The 26,804-nt window shown below is 46.8% G+C and overlaps 1 protein-coding gene across 5 annotated transcripts in view; it reads right to left on the minus strand.

The window, feature by feature from the left end:
* sh3gl2a (SH3 domain containing GRB2 like 2a, endophilin A1) overlaps nt 1–16,472 on the minus strand; it is a 41,819-nt gene extending 25,347 nt beyond the window's left edge. For 4 of the 5 annotated variants that reach the window (XM_030352436.1, XM_030352435.1, XM_030352434.1 and 1 more), the window contains exon 1: nt 16,199–16,371. In XM_030352436.1, the coding sequence (XP_030208296.1) occupies nt 16,199–16,243 (45 nt within the window). In that variant the 5' untranslated portion in view covers nt 16,244–16,371. Of the gene's footprint in view, nt 1–16,198 lie in introns of all 5 variants that reach the window. The other variant, XM_030352432.1, reaches the window with a different exon arrangement.
* Between the last annotated feature and the right edge of the window lie 10,332 nt (nt 16,473–26,804).

The raw sequence follows: 26,804 nt of genomic DNA on the forward strand, positions 1-26,804 counted from the left end.
CTCAAATAAAAATAAGTTTCCCAAAGAAATGCTAGCATATGTACAGAAAATGAACAGCAAACCGCACTTTTGCAGTCTTTTCCACTTTGTCATCTCTTTTCAAGTAGTTCATACGAAATCAGACACATGCTATTTTCTATCTCACTGAATCACACATAGTTTAAAGACAGCTATTAAGCTAGCACGCTATGGCAACCGACCTAAACTATTTTAAATTGCTCAAGCTAAAAGCAGACAAAGATAATAGCTCACTGCTTAAGCGTCTGGATAATTAATAACAGTAAATTAGCACAAAGACGACGCAAGGAAAACCATTAAAAGGCTCACTCAACCAGGACAAATAGGCAAGATTCATAATAAAACGACAGCAGTCCAGAGAAGCAAGTAACTGGTTATTTATATCTTGCACAACGTGGGGGGATATATTTGATCAAAGTGTGAGAAAGATCACAGTTTACACGTTTATCCAAGCAACACACTCCCTTACACAATCTGCTGTAATCCTCACATCATTCCAATATATATTTTTCCATGTTTTATTTATGAAGAACGAATGTAATACACACGTATCAATCTAAACATGTAAGGGTTGATGTAAAACCTTGGATAATATCAATAGATACCAGGGACAATTTGTTTAGAAGTATGGAATTACAGCACAACAATAACAACAAAAGGTTGCGGTTACACGGTTCTGAATCCGTACACATGCAGGCACTCGCGTTTACTCACATGGAAAAGTGCCAACAACAAGCATCCCAACATAAGACTCAAGCTTAGAAGCACTTTCTGTCCAAGGAACAAGCAGGATCTGTGCTTTGAGTTATAAAGACCCCCTCTTGGTGCATTAATAAGCATGCATTTCTTGGCAGTAGTGGATGGAAGTTTTAGTTAGTCAATGCAGCAAAACAAACTTCGAGGACAGTAGGCCCTCTGCAGTCTCTACACAATTTATCTGGTCTCCAGCCAACCTTTTCTGGGTACTTCTTGCATTATAGTGAGAGATACTGTGGCCTCCTCTCAGAGAGCTGGCACACATCAGACGGACGTCACAGGGGGTGGCTGTGAGACCAACTCTGTGAGACCGCCTCTCTATAGGTGGCGAGATGAAGGGAACTGCCGTGCTTGGCTATTCTGCTTCATATGCATGCTGTGGAAAAACTTGCCGTCTGTGACATCAACACAGCTTCAGCCAAAAAGTTTGACCACTGACATCATTTCCTGAATCGGATCAACAGAGAAATGGAATCCTGGAAACAGTCGATCTTGAGGACTCATTTTTCATCGTTCCTTCAATACACACGTATGAAGCAGTGCTCTTTTGTATTAGAAATAGCAGCATGTGACGGTGCCTCTTTAAGGAGAGTGTCTAAGTGAGTGTCTCATCTCTCATTGAACCCTGTTGGTTGTGATTTGAGGGAAGGCACACACACGTCTTGGACTCAAAATGGCTCCATGAAGACACACCCTGGTCTGGGCGCAATGTTCTGCTGGAGCTGCTCCATCCGTGGATACAGTACTGAGTCAGCTGGGACACACACACACACACACACACACACACACACACACACACACACACACACACACACACACACACACACACACACACACACACACACACACACACACACACACACCATCTGCAGAATCGGGAGTGGCTAACGTGCGCACGTTCATGCATATGGGAATTCTGGCTGGGGCCACCAGTCATTACTCTGCTCTTTTGTCTTGGTGGCACCCAACGTGGTACACACTGAGGACACAGCTGCCTGCTCCTTCTCCTCTTCTCCTATCATTCCTTCCACTGCTCTTCCTCTGCTCCCTTTCTTTCCACATCCTTCTCCTCCTCATCATCAGTCTCTCCTCCTTTCCATTTCTCTCCACGCACACCTCCTCTTCTCACCAGTCTCTATCTGTCCCTTCTCCACCACCTCCTCTTCTCACCAGTCTCTATCTGTCCCTTCTCCACCACCTCCTCTTCTCACCAGTCTCTATCTGTCCCTTCTCCACCACCTCCTCTTCTCACCAGTCTCTATCTGTCCCTTCTCCACCACCTCCTCTTCTCACCAGTCTCTATCTGTCCCTTCTCCACCACCTTCTCTCTTCAGTCATTGCACCCCCCCCCCTCCTCTTCCTCCCCCTCCCCTCTTCAGACCTTCCATCCCCCACCTTCTCCTCTTGATCATTTCCTCGGTCTCTCCAGCCTTCATACCTCCTCCTTTCAAACTGTCTTCATCTGCTCCTCTTAACCCTCTCCGGGTTTCTCCTCTCATCCCAGTCCCCCCCCGCCATCCTCCTCGTCTTCCCCGTCCCACCCTCTCTCTCCATTTCCTTTGCTCTACATCATCCTACCCCTCTGTCGTTTCCCCTCTCTCTTCTCTGTTTACACCTCCACCATTTTGTGTATTGTCTATTTGGCTCTTGCTCATTCTCTCTGTGTCTTGATGTCACAGAGCTGTGGCGCGTATGGGAGGCACAGAGTGTGTCGTTTACGGCGTCGTACGTGCATAATTCATTTGGCGTCTACAATGCATATCAACAGAAGCGAGAGGTCATGACAGCAAGTCCATTTCTATTCTATTTCTATCACTTCCACTTTGCGTTGAACAGGATGTGTGTGTGTGCGTGTGTGTGTGTGTGGCTGGGTGGGGGGGGGGGGGGGGGGGGTGGGGAAGGGTCATGACCCCTGACCCCTGGGCTGTGGAGTGATGTGACTTTTTATCACTCGAACTTCCCCCACCCCAGGGAGACAAGAGACATTCTCAGCAGTAAATCAAACAACATGTTGACCTTTCCACTCCCTCCCCCTCTCCCTCCCTCCCCACCGTTCCACCGCTCCAGAGCACACCGCTGGCTCACTATTAAAGAGACATGAGGACACTCTGTGTTGAGGACTTTAATATTGATGATCACGGTGAATGTGTGGTTAGGAATGCCCCAGCCAGGCCTGTCGACATGGTTATTGGAGTCGTGCTCGGTTAATTGCAGGGCTGGCCATTATCAGGGATATATGTTCTGTTTAATGGCTGCTCTGTGTAGCATTACGGTATACTACGACCATAACCAGGCGGTAGGATAACACACAAAACCCCAACAGATTATTTATGAGCCTCGATTGAGAAGAAAACCTGACGCCATCCATCCACCATGATTTATGAATATATTCTCCATTATCCTACACTTTTTTGTCATCCAACACTCAACCCTTATAAATCCTTTATTTTAGAAACCAGATTGCAGAAAAAAACAATTGCATCATCGCAGGTTTTGAGGCTTACTGTCTGCAAACCTCCAGCCCTGACTACCCTAGCCTAGCTTGTGTTTCCCTGCAGTGCACGATGCCCAGAATACGTGACACGTAGCACTGAATAAAACATTAGCCATGGCCTGAATACTGATGCGCAGAGAGAGATAGAGAGAGACAGATATACAGAGAGAGACTATGGAAGTAGAGGAGGAGATGGTTGGGAAGGAGTGACAGAGAGGCACCATGCATCCACTGAGAACCACACGTCTCTTCCTATCAAAGCCTCCAGAAGGCAGGGCTCTGCAGTAACAGTCGACTATTCACACCCCGCCAGAATCGGCCAGATTCTCGACCACTCAAGTCTTTTCCCAATGGAAAATGCAGCAGATTGAGTCGTTTAAATCTTTGACATGTAGCAAATATGCACCAAGAAATACATGGATGAGGTACACATTGCCTCTTAGCACACAAAATCCCTCTCATTCTCAAAATCCAATAAACGTTCTAAAATCGTTACATATGAAAGGTATGAATACATATATACGACATTACAGATCGGCAGTATAAACCCAGATCCCTGGTGGCCTTTCTTGGTCTGCCAACCATAATCCCAGAGATGCAGAGTCGCTTTCTGATGGAATTTCAAACAAGGTTTAAAGCCTTCCAAACATGCTAATGCCCTGTTTGTATGAACTTTGTGCTGCTTTGACATTTCAATTGAGTATTTCATTGTAGATCAAACGCTTTCTTAGAAATGAGCTTTCAAGCATCCTACTCTGATAATTCTCTGATAAAGTACTTTAAAACATGGTGACTTCATTTCTTTATTTTGTAATGGAACAAGATGTACAAAGCATGGACGAACTGAAGATATCCTGTTGCGTTTTAAGCTATCAATCGACCCGGTTCAGAGTTTCCAGGTCATTGTTAAATTGCAACGGTTCAAAACCAACCTTTCAAAAAGAGACACTTTCTTTAAATGGACTGCTGCAATTGCTGCAATGCCTTGTCATTTCATTGCAGCAATCGAGACCATTTAATAAAATGTGCCTGTTTTCACAGCAGCGTATTGCCTTCATGTTGGCAGACACACAGAAATACTGTGAGGTTTATAAACGGCCCTGCAGTGGACAGCTGGAGAACACCTTAATCACCGAGAGCCGAAGCAGAGAGACCAGCAGATGGCTGGTCTCACCCCTAACACATGGAAACAAACCAGTAGAGAGACAGGTAGGAGGCATAGCTGGTCTCTCCCCTAACATATGGAAACAAACCAGTAGAGAGACAGGTAGGAGGCATGGCTGGTCTCACCCCTAACATATGGAAACAAACCAGTAGAGACAGGTAGGAGGCATGGCTGGTCTCTCCCCTAACACATGGAAACAAAACAGTAGAGAGACAGGTAGGAGGCATAGCTGGTCTCTCCCCTAACATATGGAAATAAAACAGCGAAGACTACTGGTCAGTATCCAGGATAGGACCACTGGGATACTTATGTTATGGGTGCACACTAGGGATGGGCAAATTGATTCTTTTCCGGGAACTTGTTCTTTCAGTTCAGTTCACTATAACGATTCGTTCGTTTGATTCGTTCGTTTTGATTACAGTATTGGTCCGAATACAAGACGGCCTTTTTTCCCCTCGAAATAGGTCCGAAAAAGTCGGGTCGTCTTATATTCAGGGTCTAGTATTCAGAGCGCAGTTTCTCTTCTTCGCCTCTCCATTTTAATGTCAATAATACACATTCGCGGCCGCAGGAGGCGCCAGGAATTGGTTCCGGGAAGAAGTAGTCCAGCGTCCTTAACAACCAGACCGTTACCGGTGTTTAAAGACAGGCATTTAGAGACAAGTGGCTCAAAAGTGGATCAGGTCAGTCAACAACAGCGGAGGAGCTATGATGCCAATTTTTAAATAATGGTCGTCAATAAGGCAGAGTCAAGTAACAACTGCCAAGCTGCCAAGAAGTTCGGGGTCACGGAGTGTAACGTAAGAAGATGGCGAGCACCAAAACAACGTCTCAAAGATGCCAACAGTCAGCGCAAATCCTACCGTGGTCCTCAAAGTGGTCGTTTAGTGAGGTTGACCGGAGAGTTTGACAGCGAGAGCGAACACAGCGGGGCAGAGGACGCGTGTGAGGGATAGAGAGAAATCGGAGGAGAAATTTTGCGAATTTTAGTTAAGTTTAGTTAAATATGTGGCCTGTATTTTCTCTGTTATTTAAAAATATTACCAATGTCGCTTGATTATTGCTTGATATTCATTTTGAATCATACTGTACATATTTTGCCTTGAAAGTGCCGTGGCCTTTACTGGCATTATTATTATTGTCATTTCTTTGTTCTTTGTTCTGCAAATGTGGTCTGCAAATCTTTTTTTTCTAAATGTTTGTGTTGAAAAACGGGGGTCGTCTTATAATCAGGGTCGTCTTATATTCGGACCAATACGATAGTTTGTTACGTCAGATTACGTCATTTGACAGGGAATCTCACAGGTGTCTGCCCCCCCCCGCGAGACGGCCCTGAGCATAATTTAAGCGACTTCTAGGCTCTACCCCCGTGAAAATCGACAAGATATACTATATAGTACAACCAAACATCCCACCAATATTTATTTACCACTTGCTTACTCTCTTATATGTCATTCATGGTTTTATAATTATAATTTTATTTTACATTTAATTCTTCATTAATCAGGCGTTAAAGAACCTTCATGGTCATAAATAAAAAATACGAACTGCAGTTTAATTTCTTTGTTTGTTCTTGAATTGACGTAGAATGGAGCAAAGACTCCTGGGATTGGGAAATGCGTCTATCCAATAAACAGATGGAGGTCAAGTCTATTTTCGGGAAATGTAGGGGGATATATGAGTGGCCCCACGTCGAATGGTATGACCCAAGATACGTCAGACAGAGAAAGCACGCAAATTCGACGGTACCACCTTGTCATTTGTTTACCCAGGTGCCATGGCAACACCATTGCTACCTCTCATTGGCTGAATCTGAGAACGTTGTAGACTCAATCGATATAAGGTCGCGGGGAGACAAAGCTCTGTTCGTTTGTATATTTTATTTACGTGACCATATTTTTGTTTTATGTTGAAAAAAAATAATCAAAGAACCAGTTCTTCTTGTTTTGGGGAACCAGTTCTTGTCGTTCACGTTCGGGATTCGTTCGTTGTGAACGAATCGGTCGCGACCGACTCATCCCTAGTGCACACATAGATGTAGGCCCAAATGCACACACACACACACACACACACACACACACACGTGCACACACACACACACGTGCACACACACACACACACGTGCACACACACACACACACACACACGTGCACACACACACACACACACACAAACACACACACACACACACACACACACACACACACACACACACACACACAGAAGCCGTGCTTCAGCCTGGATGTGGAAAGGAACCCTATAAAGTTATTTTTTTTTAAAAGGTAGACACACACACACATTGATTTAAAAGGAAACAGTTATTTTAGGCATGAAGGCATATACTTTTCCCCTGGAAGACAGGTGCATTAGAGGCAATACACTCTGCATGACTGCATGTCAGGGTGAACGGCAGGATGCTGATAGGCTGCAGGCATGTCCTCCCTGGGTCAAACCAGGGAGACGGCCTAACGACAGTGGCACGTATAGGAGGACAGCCTCACAAGAGGACAGAAGGACAGCCTTAAAAGAGGACAGAAGGACAGCCTCACAAGAGGACAGAAGGACAGCTTCACAAGAGGACAGAAGGACAGCATCACAAGAGGACAGAAGGACAGCCTCACAAGAGGACAGAAGGACAGCATCACAAGAGGACAGAAGGACAGCCTCACAAGAGGACAGAAGGACAGCCTCACAAGAGGACAGAAGGACAGCCTTAAAAGAGGACAGAAGGACAGCCTCACAAGAGGACAGAAGGACAGCCTCACAAGAGGACAGAAGGACAGCATCACAAGAGGACAGAAGGACAGCCTCACAAGAGGACAGAAGGACAGCATCACAAGAGGACAGAAGGACAGCCTCACAAGAGGACAGAAGGACAGTATCACAAGAGGACAGGACGGCCTCACAGAAGGACAGCCTCACAGGAGGACAGCCTTAAAAGAGGACAAAAAGACAGCCTTACAAGAGGAAAGCCTAACCAGAGGACATGCATACTGATCGATTTCAGCTTATTTCTAAACTGTTCGGACAGACTCTGCGTTGTGTATTTTTTCGTCGTAGTAGTAATTCTTGAGTCGAAATCAAAGGAACTTCACAGGTTGGATCCGAGGGTTAAATAGATGGTTTATTCCAGGATGTAATACAGCGAGATACAGACTTAGGTTGAATAATCTATAGTGGACCCGGTTGAGGAGCAGTTTGATGACTTGTTCCTTGGCTGTCGAACCCTCTTCTCACCGAACCAAAGGGTTGGGGCGAGTATTATACAAAAAGGGGATACATGAATAACACGTAAACAGAAGCACTCTCAGCCTTGATAAGGTATATGGCCCTGGCTATGTCCCAGAGGACCAGGTCGGTTCAACCTTGTTGAGACATAACAATGGCAGAATGTTGGAGATAGCACCTTGTATCAGTATGAGAGGCCCTGGCCTGTTCCTAGACTAGAAATGTGAACAAAAGAGAGACACTAAAATACACCAACATTCTACACGTACTTTTCCCCTGGAAGACAGGTGCATTAGAGGCAATACACTCTGCATGACTGCATGTCAGGGTGAACGGCAGGATGCTGATAGGCTGCAGGCATGTCCTGTACCCATGGATACAGAAAACCACTCCTGCTGCAGTGCAGAGCTGAGCCTGGGCCTGGGTCAAACCAGGGAGACGGCCTAACGAGAGGACAGCCTCACAAGAGGACAGAAGGACAGCCTTAAAAGAGGACAGAAAGACAGCCTCACAAGAGGACAGAAGGACAGCCTTAAAAGAGGACAGAAGGACAGCCTCACAAGAGGACAGAAGGACAGCCTCACAAGAGGACAGAAGGACAGCCTCACAAGAGGACAGAAGGACAGCATCACAAGAGGACAGAAGGACAGCCTCACAAGAGGACAGAAGGACAGCATCACAAGAAGACAGGACAGCCTCACAGAAGGACAGCCTCACAGGAGGACAGAAGGACAGCCTTAAAAGAGGACAAAAGGACAGCCTTACAAGAGGAAAGCCTCACCAGAGGACATGTATACGTACACAATCTATCTATAAATGAACTCAATCTCTGCAGAAGCCATACCAAAAATCAGAACAGCTTCAAGGGCCATATACATCTCTTATCATAGCAGGAAACTATACAGAAAGTAGGACAAAAATAAATCACTAACTTTGAAGGGGAAAAGTGATTCTCTTTTTATTAACTATAAAATCAATATTTGAGTGTTTATGGAATCCTGCGGCCGCCTGCCTGGTTAGCTTGGCGTTGACAACGTTGGCGATGAAGAACCAGCAGGCTGACTGAACGCTCCACTGCAGGTTGCTCGCGCCTAGCACTAAATAAATGGTGCCGTTGTCACAGTGAGGGGTCCTGAAATCCTGAGTATGCGTCCTTTGATGTAGCGTATGGTTTCGTGTGGGGATGGGGGGGAGGGAGGTGCAGCAGTTCTGCACGCAGAACCAACGTAGGGGCAGGTTCGCAGTGCTTGCTGGGTCTTGCTAGTGCCACGCATCATGGGAGATGCAAAAACTACATTTATTGGGAGCTGATATGATTGCAAAGGCCAAGGGCCTTTTGACCAAGGGCCTGATTTGAGCCCGGGCCCTTGTGTTTGACACATGCGAACCATACTGTACTATACTATACTACATACATGGTATTTAAGTCTCTTTTAAGGACTACCTCAAGGATAGCCGGGGCAAAATCGAATCAAACCCTGGACCATTTACACTTACATTCATTGTTAGATTTCAAAATAATTTATGTTTTTATGCTCCCAATTCTAACCCTAACATATAAATAGAGGTGAGCTGCATGTGGGTATTTTAGGACTTATTAATGGATTCCATTTTACTGTTTCCAAAACTTGTAATGTAATGAAAAGCTTTATCAAACCAGCCAATCATTACAGCCCCAGTGTGGTGTATAAAACAGGTGAAATGTAAGATATATTAAGAGTTATTTAAACAGGAAAGCAGAAAGTCTTGAAGACAACTATTTCATCCTCCATCCCTCTGTGTGATCGCAGAGCACATCAGAGGTGTAATAAACGTTTACTACTCCATCCCTTCCCCTTATTTATCTCACCTAGGTTTTATTACTATATATTTTTGTGCATGGTTTATCTCGTCCACTCAGTCCCGACAGGCTCAAGAGGGATTTAATTCATCCTTTCTTTCTTCCTTTCCTCTGTCACAGCTCCATCCCTCCCCTCTCCTCAACCTGCATCTCTATCTTCCTACCTCCATGCCTCTCCTTTTACCTCCCTCCCTCCTCGCTCTCCTCTCGCTCTCTCACTTGCTCCATCACTTCCTCTCTCCCCATCTGTTAACTCCCAGCTGGGTTTGTCGGTTGCCGTGTCCCTCACGTGCACGTGAGGAGGTCTGTCGTGCACGTGAAGGTCTGTCGTGCACGAGGAGGTCTGAAGTGCACGAGATCTGTCGTACACTGTGCCAGCTAAAATGCACGGAAGGATGAGTCACCCACTCGCAATCTGCCACCACATCCTTGGACCCTGAGGTTCTCCCATGTACACACACACACACACACACACACACACACACACACACACACACACACACACACACACACACACACACACACAATAGTGCAGAATGCGTACTTGCAAACTAGATAAAGCTAGTTTCCAAGATAAACAAGATAATTGTGTGTGTGTGTGTGTTTGTGTGTGTGTGTGTGTGGATATGCTGAGCTAGAGATGCATAAATGATGCAGCCATCTAGAAAACAGGAATAAAAATGAGCCATTGGGATGCCATTCATTCACTGCGCAAATCCCTTCTGCACTGACTCATGGAAGCCCATCACCATCATCTTCAATACAACTGGTGCTCTTTAACTAGGAGGTAACTGGAGACGTCATTCATAATCACAAGGTCCATCTGGCTGTCGTTGTTACAGAACACGACAGAGCTGTGAGAGGGGATCTCCATTCATTATCTCTCCGTCTCCTGTATTATTGAGTTTACAGTTAATCAATAAGCATATATATGATCTAGACTCTCACACTCTCACCTGGCCGTGCCTCCCATCTAAAAGAAAACCTAAAATATATAATTACAGATAATGCATTATTGTAAATGATTTGAATACTGAAGTAAGGGTATAGCAATAACGCTGTTTAGGGGACGCTGTTTTTTACGTTATTACTGTGGGGAACAGATTTCAGTACATCTTCTTTCAAAGTAGATGTGTGTGCACCTGATTCTGCCAACCCTCTCCGCTGACAGTGACACACACACAGACCTACTCACACAAACACAAACACAAACACACACACACACACACACACACACACACACACACACACACACACACACACACACACATTTTTCCATAGAAGCTGCCAATCCTGTTTTTAAAGTTACAGTTACAGTTTATGATTTAATCCGAGAAAATGTGCAAGGCCAGCGTCAGACCTTCGTTTTCTCCTTCGTTTGGGGGATGTTGAAAGATGAGATGTGAAGCCCGGACCCATGAAGGATGTCGCCATATTCTATGGGATGTTTTCCAAGGAGAGGTATTAATTATAAGCACTTCGTTCTGAAGCCGGGTGATCGCACTTGGGATACAGTATAATATAGAGGTTGGTTACTATAGTGACATCTATTAACAGGAAACACTGTGTCTAGACTGACATAGAATGAATGTACGTTGGAATTTGGTTTAATAGACCAATAAGAAAGAACGTAACAATCACTCACTTCCGAGTGCTGAAGGTCCTTCAAAATATATACACGTTTTTTCTAAGTATATCTTTCTGAATATTATGTTAAAGTAGACAGCCCTGCAACACATGCCATACCTTTTCAATTACACATGTACCACACACACACATACACAAACACACACACGCACACACACACGCACGCACACACACACGTCGGTCACAGAGGTGGCATCTGCTCCTATATGACTCACTGCACCCGCTCAGGGCTGAGTTGATCTGTGACGTAAAAGCACTGATAAAAATAGAGTCATTACATCTGTGTTGAAGTCTGTTAAAGGAGCACAATGAGGGAAGAAGTACTCCAAGAGATAAACACACACACACACACATTTTCCATAACTTTAAATGAACAGGACAGACATACAGACGCATGCAATGACACCCGTTCTCAATCCTCACTCACCTACACACACTTACTCACCTTCTACCATGCGCAGAACATACACACAACTTCACCCACATTCTCTCACACACACACACACACACAAGCTATTGATTGGTCGTTAAAGCGGGAGCTGGGCTGGGCCTCCCCTTCACGGCCGTTGCCCAGCGTCCCGGGACACTGGTTAATGGTGCCCCACACCCCGCCGTGCGTCATGGTGACCTCGCTCCACAGAGACAGGTGGCGAGAAGTGGGAGGGGGACCGGAAATAAATGACTTGGTGATGGAGTGTGTTTATAACGTACATTAGAAGGTGAGTGGAGCTTGTGTGTGTGTGTGTGTGTGTGTGTGTGTGTGCGTGCATGTGTGTGAGTATAGGCAAGTTTGTGCATGTGTGTGTGTTAACTGTGTACTGAACACAAGAAAGAAGCTGAGTGAAGCTGTTTGACTATTTGTTTGTATTGTCATTTAGAGAATATGAATGAAGCAGCCTATGTGCACGCGTGTGCGTGGCGTGCGTGTATGTGTGTGCACAGGTGTCTGAAGAAGCATGTTTGTGCGCAAGAATGCAAATGCAAGAATACTGCGTTCATGTGTGTGTGCGGGTCTAGCCCCTCGACACTAATGCCACTAAGGCCCCCTCTGCAGCCCTCCAACGCGTTAGCACCCCTCTACCACCTGGGGTGCTTTTGACACCTAAACTAAAGCACAGGATGAAGTTCTGCTGCGGTTTCCACGGCAGCAGGGGTCCTTTCCAGAGCATTAATTAGCCACGAGCCGCACCCGGAGAAGGTAGCCCCGCGAGACACTTTGTTCGCTTGACAGCGAGACATTAGCATAGCGGTGCGGAGCAGAGGCAGGGTAATAGAATATAACGTATTTTTTACAAACATTCTTTTTTGTATGATTCATACAGATACGAGTAACCCGAGTCATTAAAAAAAAAAAATATTCCTTAACGAAAAAAAGTATTTGTTCGGCTTAAACAATATATGCCGGTCCAATTCAATTACATTCTTTGTCGCTGCCCTAATCCAATGACACCCATGGTTGTGTGCGTATGTGCATGTGTGCGCTTGCAATTGTGCATGCACGTGCCATTTATGCATGTGAGTGTTTGCGGGTGTGTAGGGAGGGACCCGTAGGTACGGGGGAAAGAGGGGGGCGGAGGGGTAGTGTGGGGGTCGGAAAGAACAGATTGCTGGCATGGGGCCCATATGGACTGGGACTTGGGATCTGATCCTGCTGGATTACTGAGCCATACAGGGAGCCTGCTGTCGTCCTGCTCCCAGGAGGAGGTGCAGGAGAGGAGGAGGATGAGGAGGAGGAGGAGGAGGAGGAGGAGGAGGAGGAGGAGGAGGAGGAGGAGGAATGGCAGGAGAAAATGACGAGAAACTGAAGGCTTGAGACCAATGACTGCAATCGGAATACAACATGAAATGTAAATGGATTCCTTAAATTATTCACCTACATTTTTTCCTATTTCACTTCCTTACATGGTCTCCTGTTTGACAACTCATCCTAAAACACGTTTTCCTCTCCAGCTCATATCAAGCCTCCATTGTGCCAACAAACATCTGGCTGTCAGGATTTGTTCCTTTTGCACGATTCAAATCACATTCCTCCTTTCTATGAACTATGACCTTGTTACCAATAAGCTGCCATTAACCGGGCAGGACAGTATGATTACTAGGGTGGTTGAGTCCCAGCTGAAAGGTACTGGGTTCAAACCCTAGTGTCTGATGCCTAACCTGTAGGGCCTCCCCGGGCAAGAGTTCTAATCCCTATCTCCACCTTTTTGACATTTATCTGAATTCACTGTCACATTGGATAACAGCGTCTGCTAAAAGACAAAAAAGTAAAATATGAAAAAAATAAAAATGTTAAAGCTAGGGACGCATGGCTGAAGGGAAGGCACGGTTATGGTCGATTTAATGTTGACTAAAACCAAAAACAAGACCATGCAACTGGCCATGGTTCACTCTAATTTCTAACGTTTTCGAACGCCACACAATCCTCCTTCTCCAATTACAGCCTAGCGGTTTTCTAAAAACTTGTCGCCCTCTCTGCCTCCGCCTCTGTCCTTGAGAAGAGGTCTGTGTGTGTGTGTGTGTGTGTGCGTGCGGTTGTTGCTGTGCGTGTGTGCGTGACGCGTGTGTGTCAGAATGTCTGAGCTAGAGCGACAGGCGAGGAGTGACTTTGTGTCCTACATGCCATGTCATACCCACTGAGAAGATTTGGAGATTTAGGAACCTGGAGGAGTATGGAATGAAATTGCGTCATAAACTCTGGTATAGTGAACATGGCAATCCTTCGAAACGCTCTCACACACACTTACCTAACATATCATCCTCATCTATCAACTGAACCCACTTAGGTAATTATGCTCTTCTATCCACGGAACAAACGCACACACACCCACACACACCCACCTGACTAATTATCCCTTTCAATCCACTGAACGCATACACACACACAACCTAACTAATACTATACACCATTTATGAGTGTGAGGAACTTGATTACATATAATTGAACGTAACAGCGGAGTATAACCATATAACATTATCTCTCACAGGTCCTAACGCTGCGGTTTACCGCTGAATTGTCGGGCAGAAAACCAACAACTGACTGAAAGGTTCGGTTCATCTGTCACAATGGATCGGTTAGTATGTGACAAGCACTGACCTTCGCAAGCAGGGCTATTATTAGTGTCATGATTAGGTAATTACTTTCTCCTGGAATAACACTCTTCCTCTGCTGAACGGTCCAGGAGAGGATGAGGATGCAGCTGATGATGATGATGATGATGATGGGGCAGACAATAGGAAGCTTATTCATGCAAACGGGGGTCTGAGAAACTGAGATAGGGAGCGGGGGGGGGGGGGGGGGGGGGGGGGGGGGGGCAGTGACGGAGAGCAGGGGTGTGACAGAGTAGAGGCAGTGACGCTGGTTAGGTACTGTAAATGGATTAGAGACTGTTGAGTGCGTCAGTCAGGATCCAAGGCAGGAGGGAACCCTAGAGCCAGGGTGAGGGTTCTAAGGCTGGGGAGAACCGGAGAGCCGGGAGCCAGGGTGAGGGTTCTAAGGCTGGGGCGAACCGGACCGCAGGGAGCCAGGGTGAGGGTTCTAAGGCTGGGGCGAACCGGACCGCAGGGAGCCAGGGTGAGGGTTCTAAGGCTGGGGCGAACCGGACCACAGGGAGCCAGGGTGAGGGTTCTAAGGCTGGGGCGAACCATAGAGCAGGGAGCCAGGGTGAGGTTTATAAGGGAGAACCGGAGAGCAGAGGCAGGGTGAGGGTTCTAAGGGAGAACCGGAGAGCAGGGAGCCAGGGTGAGGGTTCTAAGGGAGAACCGGAGAGCAGGGAGCCAGGGTGTGGGTTCTAAGGGAGGACCGGAGAGCAGGGAGCCAGAATGAGGGTTTTAAGGGAGAACCGGCGGGCAGGGAGCCAGGGTGAGGGTTCTAAGGGAGAACCGGAGAGCAGGGAGCCAGGGTGAGGGTTCTAAGGAAGGGGAGAACCAGAGAGTGGGGAGCCAGGATAAGGGCTCTGACCATGGAAGACATGAGACTGCTCATATTTTTAGGCGATTTTTTGCGCCAAAGCTGCTCTCCAGAAGTTCTTGAGCAAAAAGCTCCTAGGTAGGTGTTGTTGATACCAGTACAGATCATGACACACATCCAGTCACATATTGTACCCCAGCCAGTTACCGAGGACACAATCAACATAATATAGTGATACACAGAAAATAAACAGATATAGAAATATTTTATAAATATTTCCCTGTGTCTATTTCAATTATATATGCCTGCTGCTTTGCAATACAAATCGTCCTGTTTTGTAACCTTGAAACGACGTGGTGCATGGACATATGGATATATTGCGCATTAGTTTGGAAGATGTCCATGTCTTTCCATTCCTCGTGTGGACCGTGCACTACACGGCTGAGCTGTAGCCGTGTCGTGTGCATTTAGAGGGCGGCGAGGTCACAGCAGAAGACCGTGGAGGTAAAGACGGATTTCCGTCACAACGCACTTAACGGTTATGCAACGTTCGTGTGCAGCGCAATAATCGCTGCCGTAGTTTTTCAAAACACACACACACACAGCCTGTAACACGACTATGGGAGCGCCGGGCTATACCGAGAACTACGCTGAGGGATGTAGAATGTCATCTGAAGGGTAGGATAGTGAAGCCATGTTCTCCATAGCATGATTTCCATCACGGATTGCTATCGTAGGAAAATCCACGTCTACATTCTTCATATGGATGTAAAAGAGTTTGCAGGGTGTCTAGTAATTAATTTTTTTTACAAGAACACGATCGTCAATATATCCCCCATCCCCCCCACTACCACCACAACCACCCTGCACCATGGTCGGTCGGTGGTGCAGTACCGCAATCCGCCACACATGATATGAATCCGGCAAGACAGACCCGAGCGATGGGTAAATACGAGACCAAACAACGATGTTGCAGAAACCGAATAGGCTTAGCCTCCAACCACACGACCGGTGAGCCGCTACACCGCATCACCGGGGACAAGACAGGTTACACACGTAGTCGACACTGTTCGACTCTGCGTGAAAAAAGGTTTTTAGCAGCTCTTGCCAAAGGGTTCGGTGTGTAAACGAGGAGACCCCTACCTGAGTGGCTTTGTGGAATTGCTTCTTCAGTCCCGCTACAGACATGACTTCTACACGGTGGTTTTAGCCGGGGTGTACGTGGACTGATGCTGCAGATCGCGACAGGTAAACTCGGGTCCCACTTGTGATGGTTTTCCTTGCAAAATCGACGAGCCCCTCGATCTCTCTGCGCCGTTCTTCTAACCAAAGGAATCTCTCTTGGCAGCGGAGGGAGGGGGGGTTGAGCAAAGCCGTGATCAGCAGGGTAGACTACTGAATGTCAAAACCACATGTCTGCACGCCGTGACGTAGGTCGTAAGCACGGTTGCGTCGTACGCGTCGTTTCTTAAAGCATCCGTCTCTCGGAGCACGACGTCCGCATCCCAGCGTACAGATAACACGACACGATCTCTACGTCCCGTCCCCCCACATGGGGTCGAAGATAGCCGAAAAAAAACATCATCATATGAGCAAAGAAGATAAACCCAGCTTCGTGTATGGGTGGGGGGTCGATGGATATTCTGTAATGTGCATATGTGAACATGATAGAAACGACCCAGGCACAACACAGAACACTGTTGTTGAAGTGGTTGATATGAAAAAGGCCCGGGGCTGCGTTCAAAAGGGTTGTTCTTCAGCACCCTGGACAGCGCCCATAGCCAGGCTCCCTCAGGGTGCTGCTGCTGCTGATGCTGAAGCTGGGACGGATCAACATACTGAATCCACATTAAACACTCACATTGTACATGTTAACCACCAGTAAGTCGTGTCATTTCACAATAGCTGAATCCGACCAAATAGTGAAAGCCAATAGTGAAAGCCACGAAACAATAGTGAAAGCCACGAAACCTTATGGTTTCGTGGCTTTCACGGTAGAAATGTAATTAAGTAAGGTTATGTATTGTGAATAATCATAAAAGACTATAGTCATTACAATCAGAATATGGATTAAGAGTCATCTCCACAATTTGGAGTAATTTTTTATGCATTTTTGTCCACGCCAGATGGCTTGCCTATATATATATATATATATATATATATATATATATATATATATATATATATATATATATATATATATATATATATATATATATATATACTGTATATATGCAGGTAGGCCTTACAGTTTCGTGGCTTTCACGGTAGAAATGTAATTAAGTAAGGTTATTTAATAGTATTATTCAGACTATTCGTCTAGCTGTTAGTTTCAAAGCGATAGTCTTTCATACGCATAGGCTATAATTTTAATCAACTGTTAGGTGAAAAATCCCATGTGTGTGCAAATTTGCTGCTGCTGTGTGTATATTCACACTCCGACTCATAAACCACGGCTCTGTCTTACAAAAGAAACACGACCGATATCCCCTCTTCACAGAGGCGTCAGCCTAAGACAAACACACTTATTATGGCTCTACTGCTTATGCATCAGGGCACATGGTCAATGATCATCTCCACTAGGTAGTACCTGGGCCCCGGGGAGCAGACCCATCATTCACTATGACACTTGTTTATCCTAGGATGTCTCTATGAAAAGGGTCCATAAGCATATTATAAGCCAGATACTTAAAAAAAATGACTTTGTGGATGACCTACTCCGTCCGGTAGTATAGGTCTACATTTAATAACGTATGTCATTCCACATATTCGACGGAAACTCAAGTTGAAAGAAAATGCCCCTTTGAATGTATCATAAATAATTAATGTATAAATTAAGCAAATATACAGAAAATAATCTTTCGATATTCATCACCTCGAAAAATCAAAACGAAGCTTCTGCCAACAGTGGCCGCCCGGCGTTGCCAGTGGAGAAAACATGTGAGTGGCGCCATCTGGTGGACAACATGACAAAATGCATTTGAGCGAAAAATAAGTGGTTAAGGCGATACATTATTGTTCGTACCCTAGCCTATGGTTTATGTGTCTACAGCATCAGAACAGAATAAGCCATTATCAGCAGTATTTTGGTCAAATATTCATGGGTAATATTTTGTTTATGGTCAATTACAATAAAGTGGGCTAGTCTTAATAATGAGGTTACCCCAAAAATTATTTCCATGGACACAAATAAATAAAATGATCAATAACAAGCAAGAAACACGCTATCAATTCATATATTTTTTATTATTTATTTAATAGCCTATAATGAGGAATGAATCTATGCTGCCACCTTGTGGTTAAAGTTTATTAAAGCATTACGCTAGGTTTCTATAAATGCAAACGGACAATTTTTGCCGTCTGATAGTAAACAAACTTTCTAAATCCTGTAAAAATAATAAAGAGGCAAATAACTATCAACAGTTAATGGAAATGGGCAGCGAAGGCTGAATTTTCAAACCTGTTTAAAGTAAACAGAGTACTCATGAGCTCATCGATGGTGTAGGAGCCGCATCTAAGTTTTTTATGTTTTGATTGACCCAATAATTTCTCCTTCTTTCCCACCTGTGATGAGTGAACACCTGCGACAGGGGCTGATGGTGCAGCCTTTAAATAGGTGACGGAAGTGCTTGACGGGGAGAAGTCAGACGAGCAGATACAGTTATTGACCGTTCTGTTTGTGAAACACATTGATATAGATACTTGCTTTGCATCCTTATTTTGTTATATTTTATTTGCAATAAATGACGGCCAATTGACGGCCTTGGACAGTCCAGCTCTCACTATTTTATTTGACACAAATTGCTCACTAAACAATGCCATCACCTGCTTTCTCAGTGTGGCAAAAGGATGAAAACCTTGGAATTTGGGGTTATAGAAAAAAACCTGACCACGGTTTTTCGCCATTACAGATGGCATCTGATTATTGGCATTAAGGATTCTGCTCATTGACACACCAAATACTTTTCCCCCCACCAGTACAGAGAGGGAATCAAACCAGCAGCCATGAGCCACGATAGGCCCACTCCCAGCTGTGGATCTAGGACGGTCCCCCTTTCCCATGCTTGCAACACAATACGTAATAGCAATTTGTAATGTCAGAGCAGAAAACAATAGTGTTTCCTCTTCCTAAGAAGAAGATGTTGGCGATACATCACAGAGGGTTGTCGGTGACCTATAAGCACGGTTCCTAACTGAGTGGCCACGCGCACAGGCTCCAACGACAGCGCTGATGAAGTGCCCGCGTCCCGTGGCTCAGAGCTGTGTGTGTGTGTGTGCTTGTATGTGTGTGTGCTTGTATGTGTGTGTGCTTTTGTGTGTGTGGGGGGCGTAATGTGTGTGGTTATAAGGGTATGTATGTGTGTGTGCGCGTGTGTGTGTGCGATCCGAGGTGCATTTTGTCTTGCCGCACGAGACAATAACTCTTACCTGTGAGTGCGCAGACAGATGTGGAGATGAACTAAATTGTTAGCAGTCATCGCTCTCACCTTTGCAGGATGATGACCACGAGCACTCTGTGGTCTCCGCCCACCTCCGACACCACCTGCGTGGACCCGGGGTGGGAGAGAGGCGCTGTTCACGTCTGATCTTGAAGAGTCTTTCCATCATGTCCTCTGAACAACATGTTTCAATTCTTACTCCTGATTATGTTTGCAGTTCGATATTCAATATGGATTTCCTGTCAAAAGTTCATAATAAAAGGTGACTTTTCTTTCTTTTTGTACTCTATACACTATACTTTCACTGTTATCAGTATGGTACATTTTTTTCCTCCTTTTGTTCTGTTATATGACTGGATGCAAAATGTGAGTGTCACATGTACAGTAAGTCTACAAAAAAATGTGCAACAAAAATACAGGGTTTGATGGAAAAGCCCTTGAGTCAGGGCAGTAAATCTAATTGGTTAGGGGAAGGGTTCTCTATCTTTTAGAAATCCAAAGTTTAGCTCACATATTTTGATCCCACAAGACATACACAGGTCTTACACAAGGCCCAAGGTTGACTTTTAACATAAAAGAAGTGTATTCGACTTGTTATTATTTAGCACGGGTTTGCGTCCTGAAACATCCTGAAACATCCAAGGCCTAAAAGGGTTGCTAGTCAAAGCGGTTGAGACTTCCGGACTAATGAATATAGTAGATCTTTATAACATATATAGAACAGTATATTTCCCATACTGCAGTGTTGTACATTTACAACACATTCTCTAATGCTCTGTCACAGGGACTTGAGGCAATGGAAAATATCCCAAGTCTTGCAGAATACGGAACACTACGACATATTTGTAGCATCCAAAATGTCCCCCTTTCATCCATACAACCTACAAGAGAGAAGCAGTGAATTTATTTCAATTTAAAGCTCATTGGATTTGTTCAGCCACCTACACAAACGACCTCTGAGCGAAGTTGGTAGACGCACAGAGCCTGAAATAACCGGTGTAAACCCATGAACGGCGGGGCCGTGTGATTATAACAGACCGGTACGAACTGGCCGCACGCGTGAGGGAAAAACGTGGAGAAAAAAAAAACGTGCACGAGGCAAGCTGCGATCAGAGTGGCCCCGCGGTCATTTGTCACACACTGCCGCCAGCTGCGTCGCCAGGGACCCATCGGGGGCCACGGTCAAACGCGTGTGTGTGTGTTTTATGAGGTCTGCTACCCTTAACCCTGCCCGCCTCCAACCCACCCACCCACACGCACGCACACAAGCACACAGACACACACACACACACATCTCACCCTACACCACTCAAACATGCTAATGCACCTATGCTGCGCTCTAATTGGTCCCAGCGATGCGCGCCCCGCTCCACCTGTGTTTGCGGGAGGCCTGGAGCTGCGGCCGCGCCGCGCCGCTGTGTGTGAGCACCGCGAGTCAGAGAGCGCGAGAGCGGGGCTAATGTTATGCAAACAAACACTTCTTTGTTGTTCGGCGCTTCTTGTGCCTTCTTCCCTGCCACTGTACGAGAGAGCATGGAATAAAGACAGGGGGAGAGGGAGTGGGGGGGGGGGTTGGAGGGAAAATAATAGAAAAATGGCGGGTAGGGGGTGTCGGGCGGGCCGGGTAGGTGGGCTTTGAATTCATTAGTGTGATTACCAAAGGTGTGCTACTTTTTGGAAGCGCTGTGTGTGTGTGTTCTTACCCTACAAACTTTAGCCCCGCTAATGAGGACGGGAGAAGTTGCGGTCCACGTGGGAAGGTGCTTTCCGAAGCCCCTCTAGACCCTGGAACCAAGTTATGATTATGCAGAAAGACAGTGTGAGAACAATGGCTGAACGCAGGGCTGCATCGCCCAGGACCAAAGCCCCATTATCCACTGTTTATTAGCCCTGCCTCTCCTCCTCTATAGCGCTACCACAGCCGCGATCAAAGCCTCCGTCCTGCACCACCGTTGTTATTGAACGGTGGAGATATTGCTTGGGCTAGACCTTCCCTCCCCAGACACACACACACACACAGATACACACACAGACACACACACACAAACAACTCTCTCCCACGAGAGTCAGGAGAATTACGTCCCTGTTGTACAACAACACCTGTGCACACAAACATCCACCTTGCTGAGCCGCTGGTAGGGAGGCGGCGGCATTACCGGCCCAAGGCTCCGTTGACGCACACACACGCCGATGCTGCTGCTGCCGTCCACGACACCGTCTGTCTCTCTCTCTCTCTCATTCTCTCTGGTGTAGCCTCGAGGACAGCAGCCTCCATGTTGCTGAGAGCTGAGGAGATTAGAGACGAGATCAACCCTGCCCTACCCTCCTGACCCCCCCCCCCCCCCCCCCCCCCCCCACACACGTACACAAACACACACACACACAAACACCCTCCATCCATCGCACCTCCACCCAGGGATCTCTGACCGTGGCTTACAGCGAGGCAGTGGCCATAAGGAACGGCTTTAGAAGGAGTCCAGGGAAGAGCTGGGCCACAATAAGGAGGACAGAGCGGTTGGAAGGATAGGAGACAAATGAGAACAAGCCAAAAGGTGGAGGAGGAGGAGGTGGTGGTAGACCAACGACTCTACCTACAGCAGGCTATAGGGGCTCTCTTGGGGGGTTTAGTCGCGTACAGATTCTGTAACTTTCGCTCTTACCGCGGAGAGGTTGGCTCTCTCTGCCAAACACGGCTGGCTTACTGCATGACATAGAAAAAGTGCTGCGGTTGACCCCGCACCTCCGCATCCTCCCCCAGCCCGCGGTCTATATGAGATGCTCGCTGCGTCGGATGGGATCCACGTCGGCACAGAGCCTGCTGTCACTTCAGGTCTGGAGCTCTTTAGAGGAGGAACAGAAGGACAGGGATTCCAGTGTGAAACAACCAATGAAACAATGTTCAATCAATAATCAATGTTATTCTTTTTTTTTTTATGTTGGATTAGATGCGGCCGTTATCATCTGTCGGCAGGAGAGGCCGATGGTCAGGGAGTTTGACTACATGCCTGAAAGGTTTAAAGGTTTGAGACCCAACAGCAACAGTCTACCTCGAGGCATCCTTGAGCAAGAAGCCTGACCTCTACTCGCTCATTAATGGCACAATTACAAACATTGTATGTCACTTTCACTGATCAAATTCACTTCAATGAGTCCTGTTTTTTCCTGCTAATTGAGAGGGACACTATTTCAATAACCCACTCGTGAGGTTCCACATACTTGTCAGCAACAAGTCAATACCCCAGATAAACATCCTCCTGTTCCGACGCCTCCTTCAAATGCAAGACTGACCCAATTAATCATCTCTTTCATTCGCTTTCCCCCCCACTGAAGTTGTTACCACGGCGATAGCAGGACAGCTACGGGAGTCTGGGGGAAATTGAGCGCTGAGCTACACCCACCTCTGAAAACACCACAACACCGTCATCCCCGCGGACCCCAAATGCAGGACAGGAAGCGCGGAAAATATCGTAAACATGCTGCATTATACATTTGACAAAGGCACATTTGGCTGTCACACACACACACACACACACACACACACACACACACACACACACACACACACACACACACACACACACACACACACACACACACACACACACACACAAGCACACACACAAACACACACACACCTTGTTGAGTGGTTTTTATTTTAAACAGTGCCAAGTGTCTGCGTGATAGCACGGATATCAAAGCGATATCAAAGGATGGCGCCGTATTGGCAGCGGGCGCCGGGGGAGAGCGGAGCGGGAAACTGTGTCAGGGAACCAGAAGAAGAGACGCCGCCGCCGCACTGTGAAACTTCTTCTTGTGGCGGCGGCGGCGGGCTGCAGCTGGCTCGGCTACTGTGTTTGTGTGAGTGTTTGTGGGGGGGCTGTCGCTGTCCGAGTGTGGTCTTTAAGACTGGACCTTGAAAAGGAGCTTCTAGCGCTACACATCATACACATCATCAGTGCCATGCCGTGTGCGTTTGGCGAAACACACGCGCGAGCAAAACGTTTGCGTGAGTGTGTCTTGTCTGTGTGTGTGTGTGTATTTGTGTGTGTCTGGACGCGCAAATAAAGGTCTGAGGACGTGCTCAGACGTGCACATGTACATTCACAACCATTCACACAGGTATGTGTGGGTACAGCCTGTGCGTGCCCTCTCTCTCTTTCAGACACACGCCCGCGCGTGCGCGCACGCACGCACGCACGCACGCACACACACACACGCACACACGCACACACACACACACACACACACACACACACACACACACACACACACACACACACACACACACCTCAACAGCTTTAATCAACCTCAAAGTCAACTCATGATCCCGACCCCCCCTCCAAGAACCCCCCCCCCCCCCCCCCCCCCCACCTCTAATCTCCAGGAACGGAAGAAAGGGAGAGAAATCCCCTGGAAGAGAGAGATTAAAGAGAGAGAGGTGCTGAGATAGAGAGAACAGAGATAAAGGCAGGTCAGACATGGAGTGACTCTGGGGTTGATGGTGTCGGGGGGGCCAATGAAAGGGATGAGGGGATGGGGCGCGTTAGGTCCCCGTGATCAGAGTGACTCCCGCGGGAGGGGCCTCTTAATGAGAACCATAAAGGACCCAGACGACAAGGAGGGGGGACCACAAGAAAGACTGGGGGGAGGGGGGGGGATTTCTGCTGGGAAATACAGAGAGAGAGAGAGAGAGAGAGAGAGAGAGAGAGAGAGAGAGAGAGAGAGAGAGAGAGAGAGAGAGAGAGAGAGAGAGAGAGAGAGAGAAGAGAGAGAGAGAGACAGAAAAAGAAAGAGAGTGAGATGGAAGGAGAAATCATAAATCTTTGAATTGTATACATTTTAATAAGAGGAAGACATTTGGGAAGAAGAGGGTAAGAGGGGGTGTGGGCGTCGTTTTAACATCTTTACTGGGGTGGAGGGGGGCGGGGCCAGGTTAATTAACCCCAGGGGAGGAGGGGCTAGTCGTCTGAGGGGCGTCCTCATTTGAATATGTCACAGAGAGCTAAGAGTGTTAAAGTGGCACCGCAGCACAGACACATCTGTAATGCAAACCAATGCAATAACCACAGACAGGAGAGGGAGAGAGACAGGGAGAGAAAGAGACAGAGAGAATAAAAGAGAGGTAGAGATAGTGGAAAAGGGAGAAGAACAGGGTGAAGTAGGAGAGGGAAAAGAGAGAGAGAGAAGGTGTGATTGGTGGGGGGCTCTTCCAAGTTAATTTGCTTGTGTGTGTGTGTGTCACCATTGCGCTGCTGCCACTGTATCCCCAGTGCGCCAGCAGATTTCTTAGAGTTATTAATGTTTGTCATTAGCAGCATTACGCCAGAGGACAGTGACTCGGAATTGAAAAAAAAGAAGCTAAATTAGAATAATAAAAAAATTAAAGTGCAGAAATGTATATGGGACAAATATTGACAATAGCGGTCCCCTGGGTGCTAGGGAGGAAGAGAGGATGCAAACTATGTTAATGAATGGTAATTAACCACCAGGGCTCCACTCTCTCCCACAGCCCGGCTAAATTGGTCCCAGAGTTGCAGCAGGAGAGACAGTCCTGGGCCTAATCCTTTATTATAAAAAGATAAAGGAAAACGACATCATTAGCATATGTGTGTGTGTGTGTGAGGGGAGGGGAGGGTGGGATTAAAAAAAAGTGGAATTATTTCTTGTTAATTCCTGAACGGAGCGCTCCACACACACACACACACACACACACACACACACACACACACACACACACACACACACACACACACACACACACACACACACACACACACACACACACACACACACACACACACACCAGTTAATTGTACATAAAAAGAGGAGGAAAAAAAGGAGAAAAGGAGAAAAACCAAAGGCCAAAAAGAGAGGGAAGGAGGAAGGAATGAGAAGGGATGATTGGATGACGAGGAAGGTGGAGAGGGAGCGTGTGGTCTCTGGAGTTAGGGGGCTGACTCAAGGACAAGAGGAGACAACAGATCAGGGTTGATATTCTAAATGAATACCAAGAGAGAGAGAGAGGGAATGATATAGGGACACAGAGAGGATGAGTGAGGAAAATATAGAGATAAATGGTAACCATGTCAAGGCTTGGACTTTATACAGTGCTTTTCACAGTGCTGTGTGTGTGTGTGTGTGTGTGTGTGTGTGTGTGTGTGTGTGTCTGTGTGTGTGTGTCTGTGTGTGTCTGTGTGTGTCTGTGTGTGTGTGTGTGTGTGTGTGTGTGTGTGTGTGTCTGTGTGTGTCTGTGTGTGTGTGTGTGTGTGTGTTTCTTGCTAGCTATGCCAACAGTCGGGGTCGCTCATTACCGATGGGAACTCCTGATGAAATACAGCTGTCAATCAAGCCGGGAGCGGGTAACCTGGCCGGCTTCAGGTTATAAACACACGCTGGTTATACAAATGTAAAATATCTTTATTTAAAAATTAGGCAACAACAAACACACGGCCGGGGTTTCATAATTAAGTGGTATTTTGTCAGTGAACAGACGCATAAAAAAACATCTACAATAACAAAAATTATGTATAAAACGTATCTTTTTTAAAGGAATTGTTTTTCTTCGAGATGTGAGCAGCGAGATTCACACCTCTGGAGGATATGGACTGATGAAATAAGGTCCTCCACTACAGGGAACATACGCACCAGACTGTACAGTCATCACGCCTTGATAAAGTGTTGACTCTGCATCCCTGGGATCAAGTCCCCACACCCTAAAGCCCTTCATATGCTCACCAAATTAGGAGGAGAAAAAGTGCAAAAAGACAGGGTGGAGAGAACGGGGGAGAAACAGGAGAAGAAGGAGACGTCCAACTTAAGCATCGGCGTAAGCACTTGCCCTATCACCCTCAGGGCGACGTAGCACGCGCGAGAGAGACACAGAGTTTGTGCGATCGAGAGGGGGAGAGAGTGTATGGCTGGGCGGTGTAAATTAGCTTGGCGCTAAAGGGCCCCCCCACTTGTCTGACAGATAGAGTGCGCCAGGCGCTAACACAGATGTCGAGGGCTAGTGTGCCAACGTGGCGCCGGCCGCGAGGTGAGTGAGCGGCCCGGCGAGCTAGCCGGCGGCGCTCAGCTTGCAGCAAATATTAGCTCTGCCACCGCCGCCACCGCCGCGAGGCTAAGCTAACGCCTGGCCACGGACCCGACGGCCCCCCCGTCGAGAAGTCTGGAGAAGAACAGAGAGAGGGATTGAGAGAGAGCGAGAGGGAGGGAGAAAGAGAGAGAGAAAGAGAGAGAGAGAGAGAGAGAGAGAGAGAGAGAGAGAGAGAGAGAGAGGGGAGGGAGAGAGAGAGAGAGAGAGAGAGAGA

The sequence above is a fragment of the Gadus morhua genome, chromosome 3 (assembly GCF_902167405.1).
Source record: "Gadus morhua chromosome 3, gadMor3.0, whole genome shotgun sequence".
NCBI classification, from domain to species: domain Eukaryota; kingdom Metazoa; phylum Chordata; class Actinopteri; order Gadiformes; family Gadidae; genus Gadus; species Gadus morhua.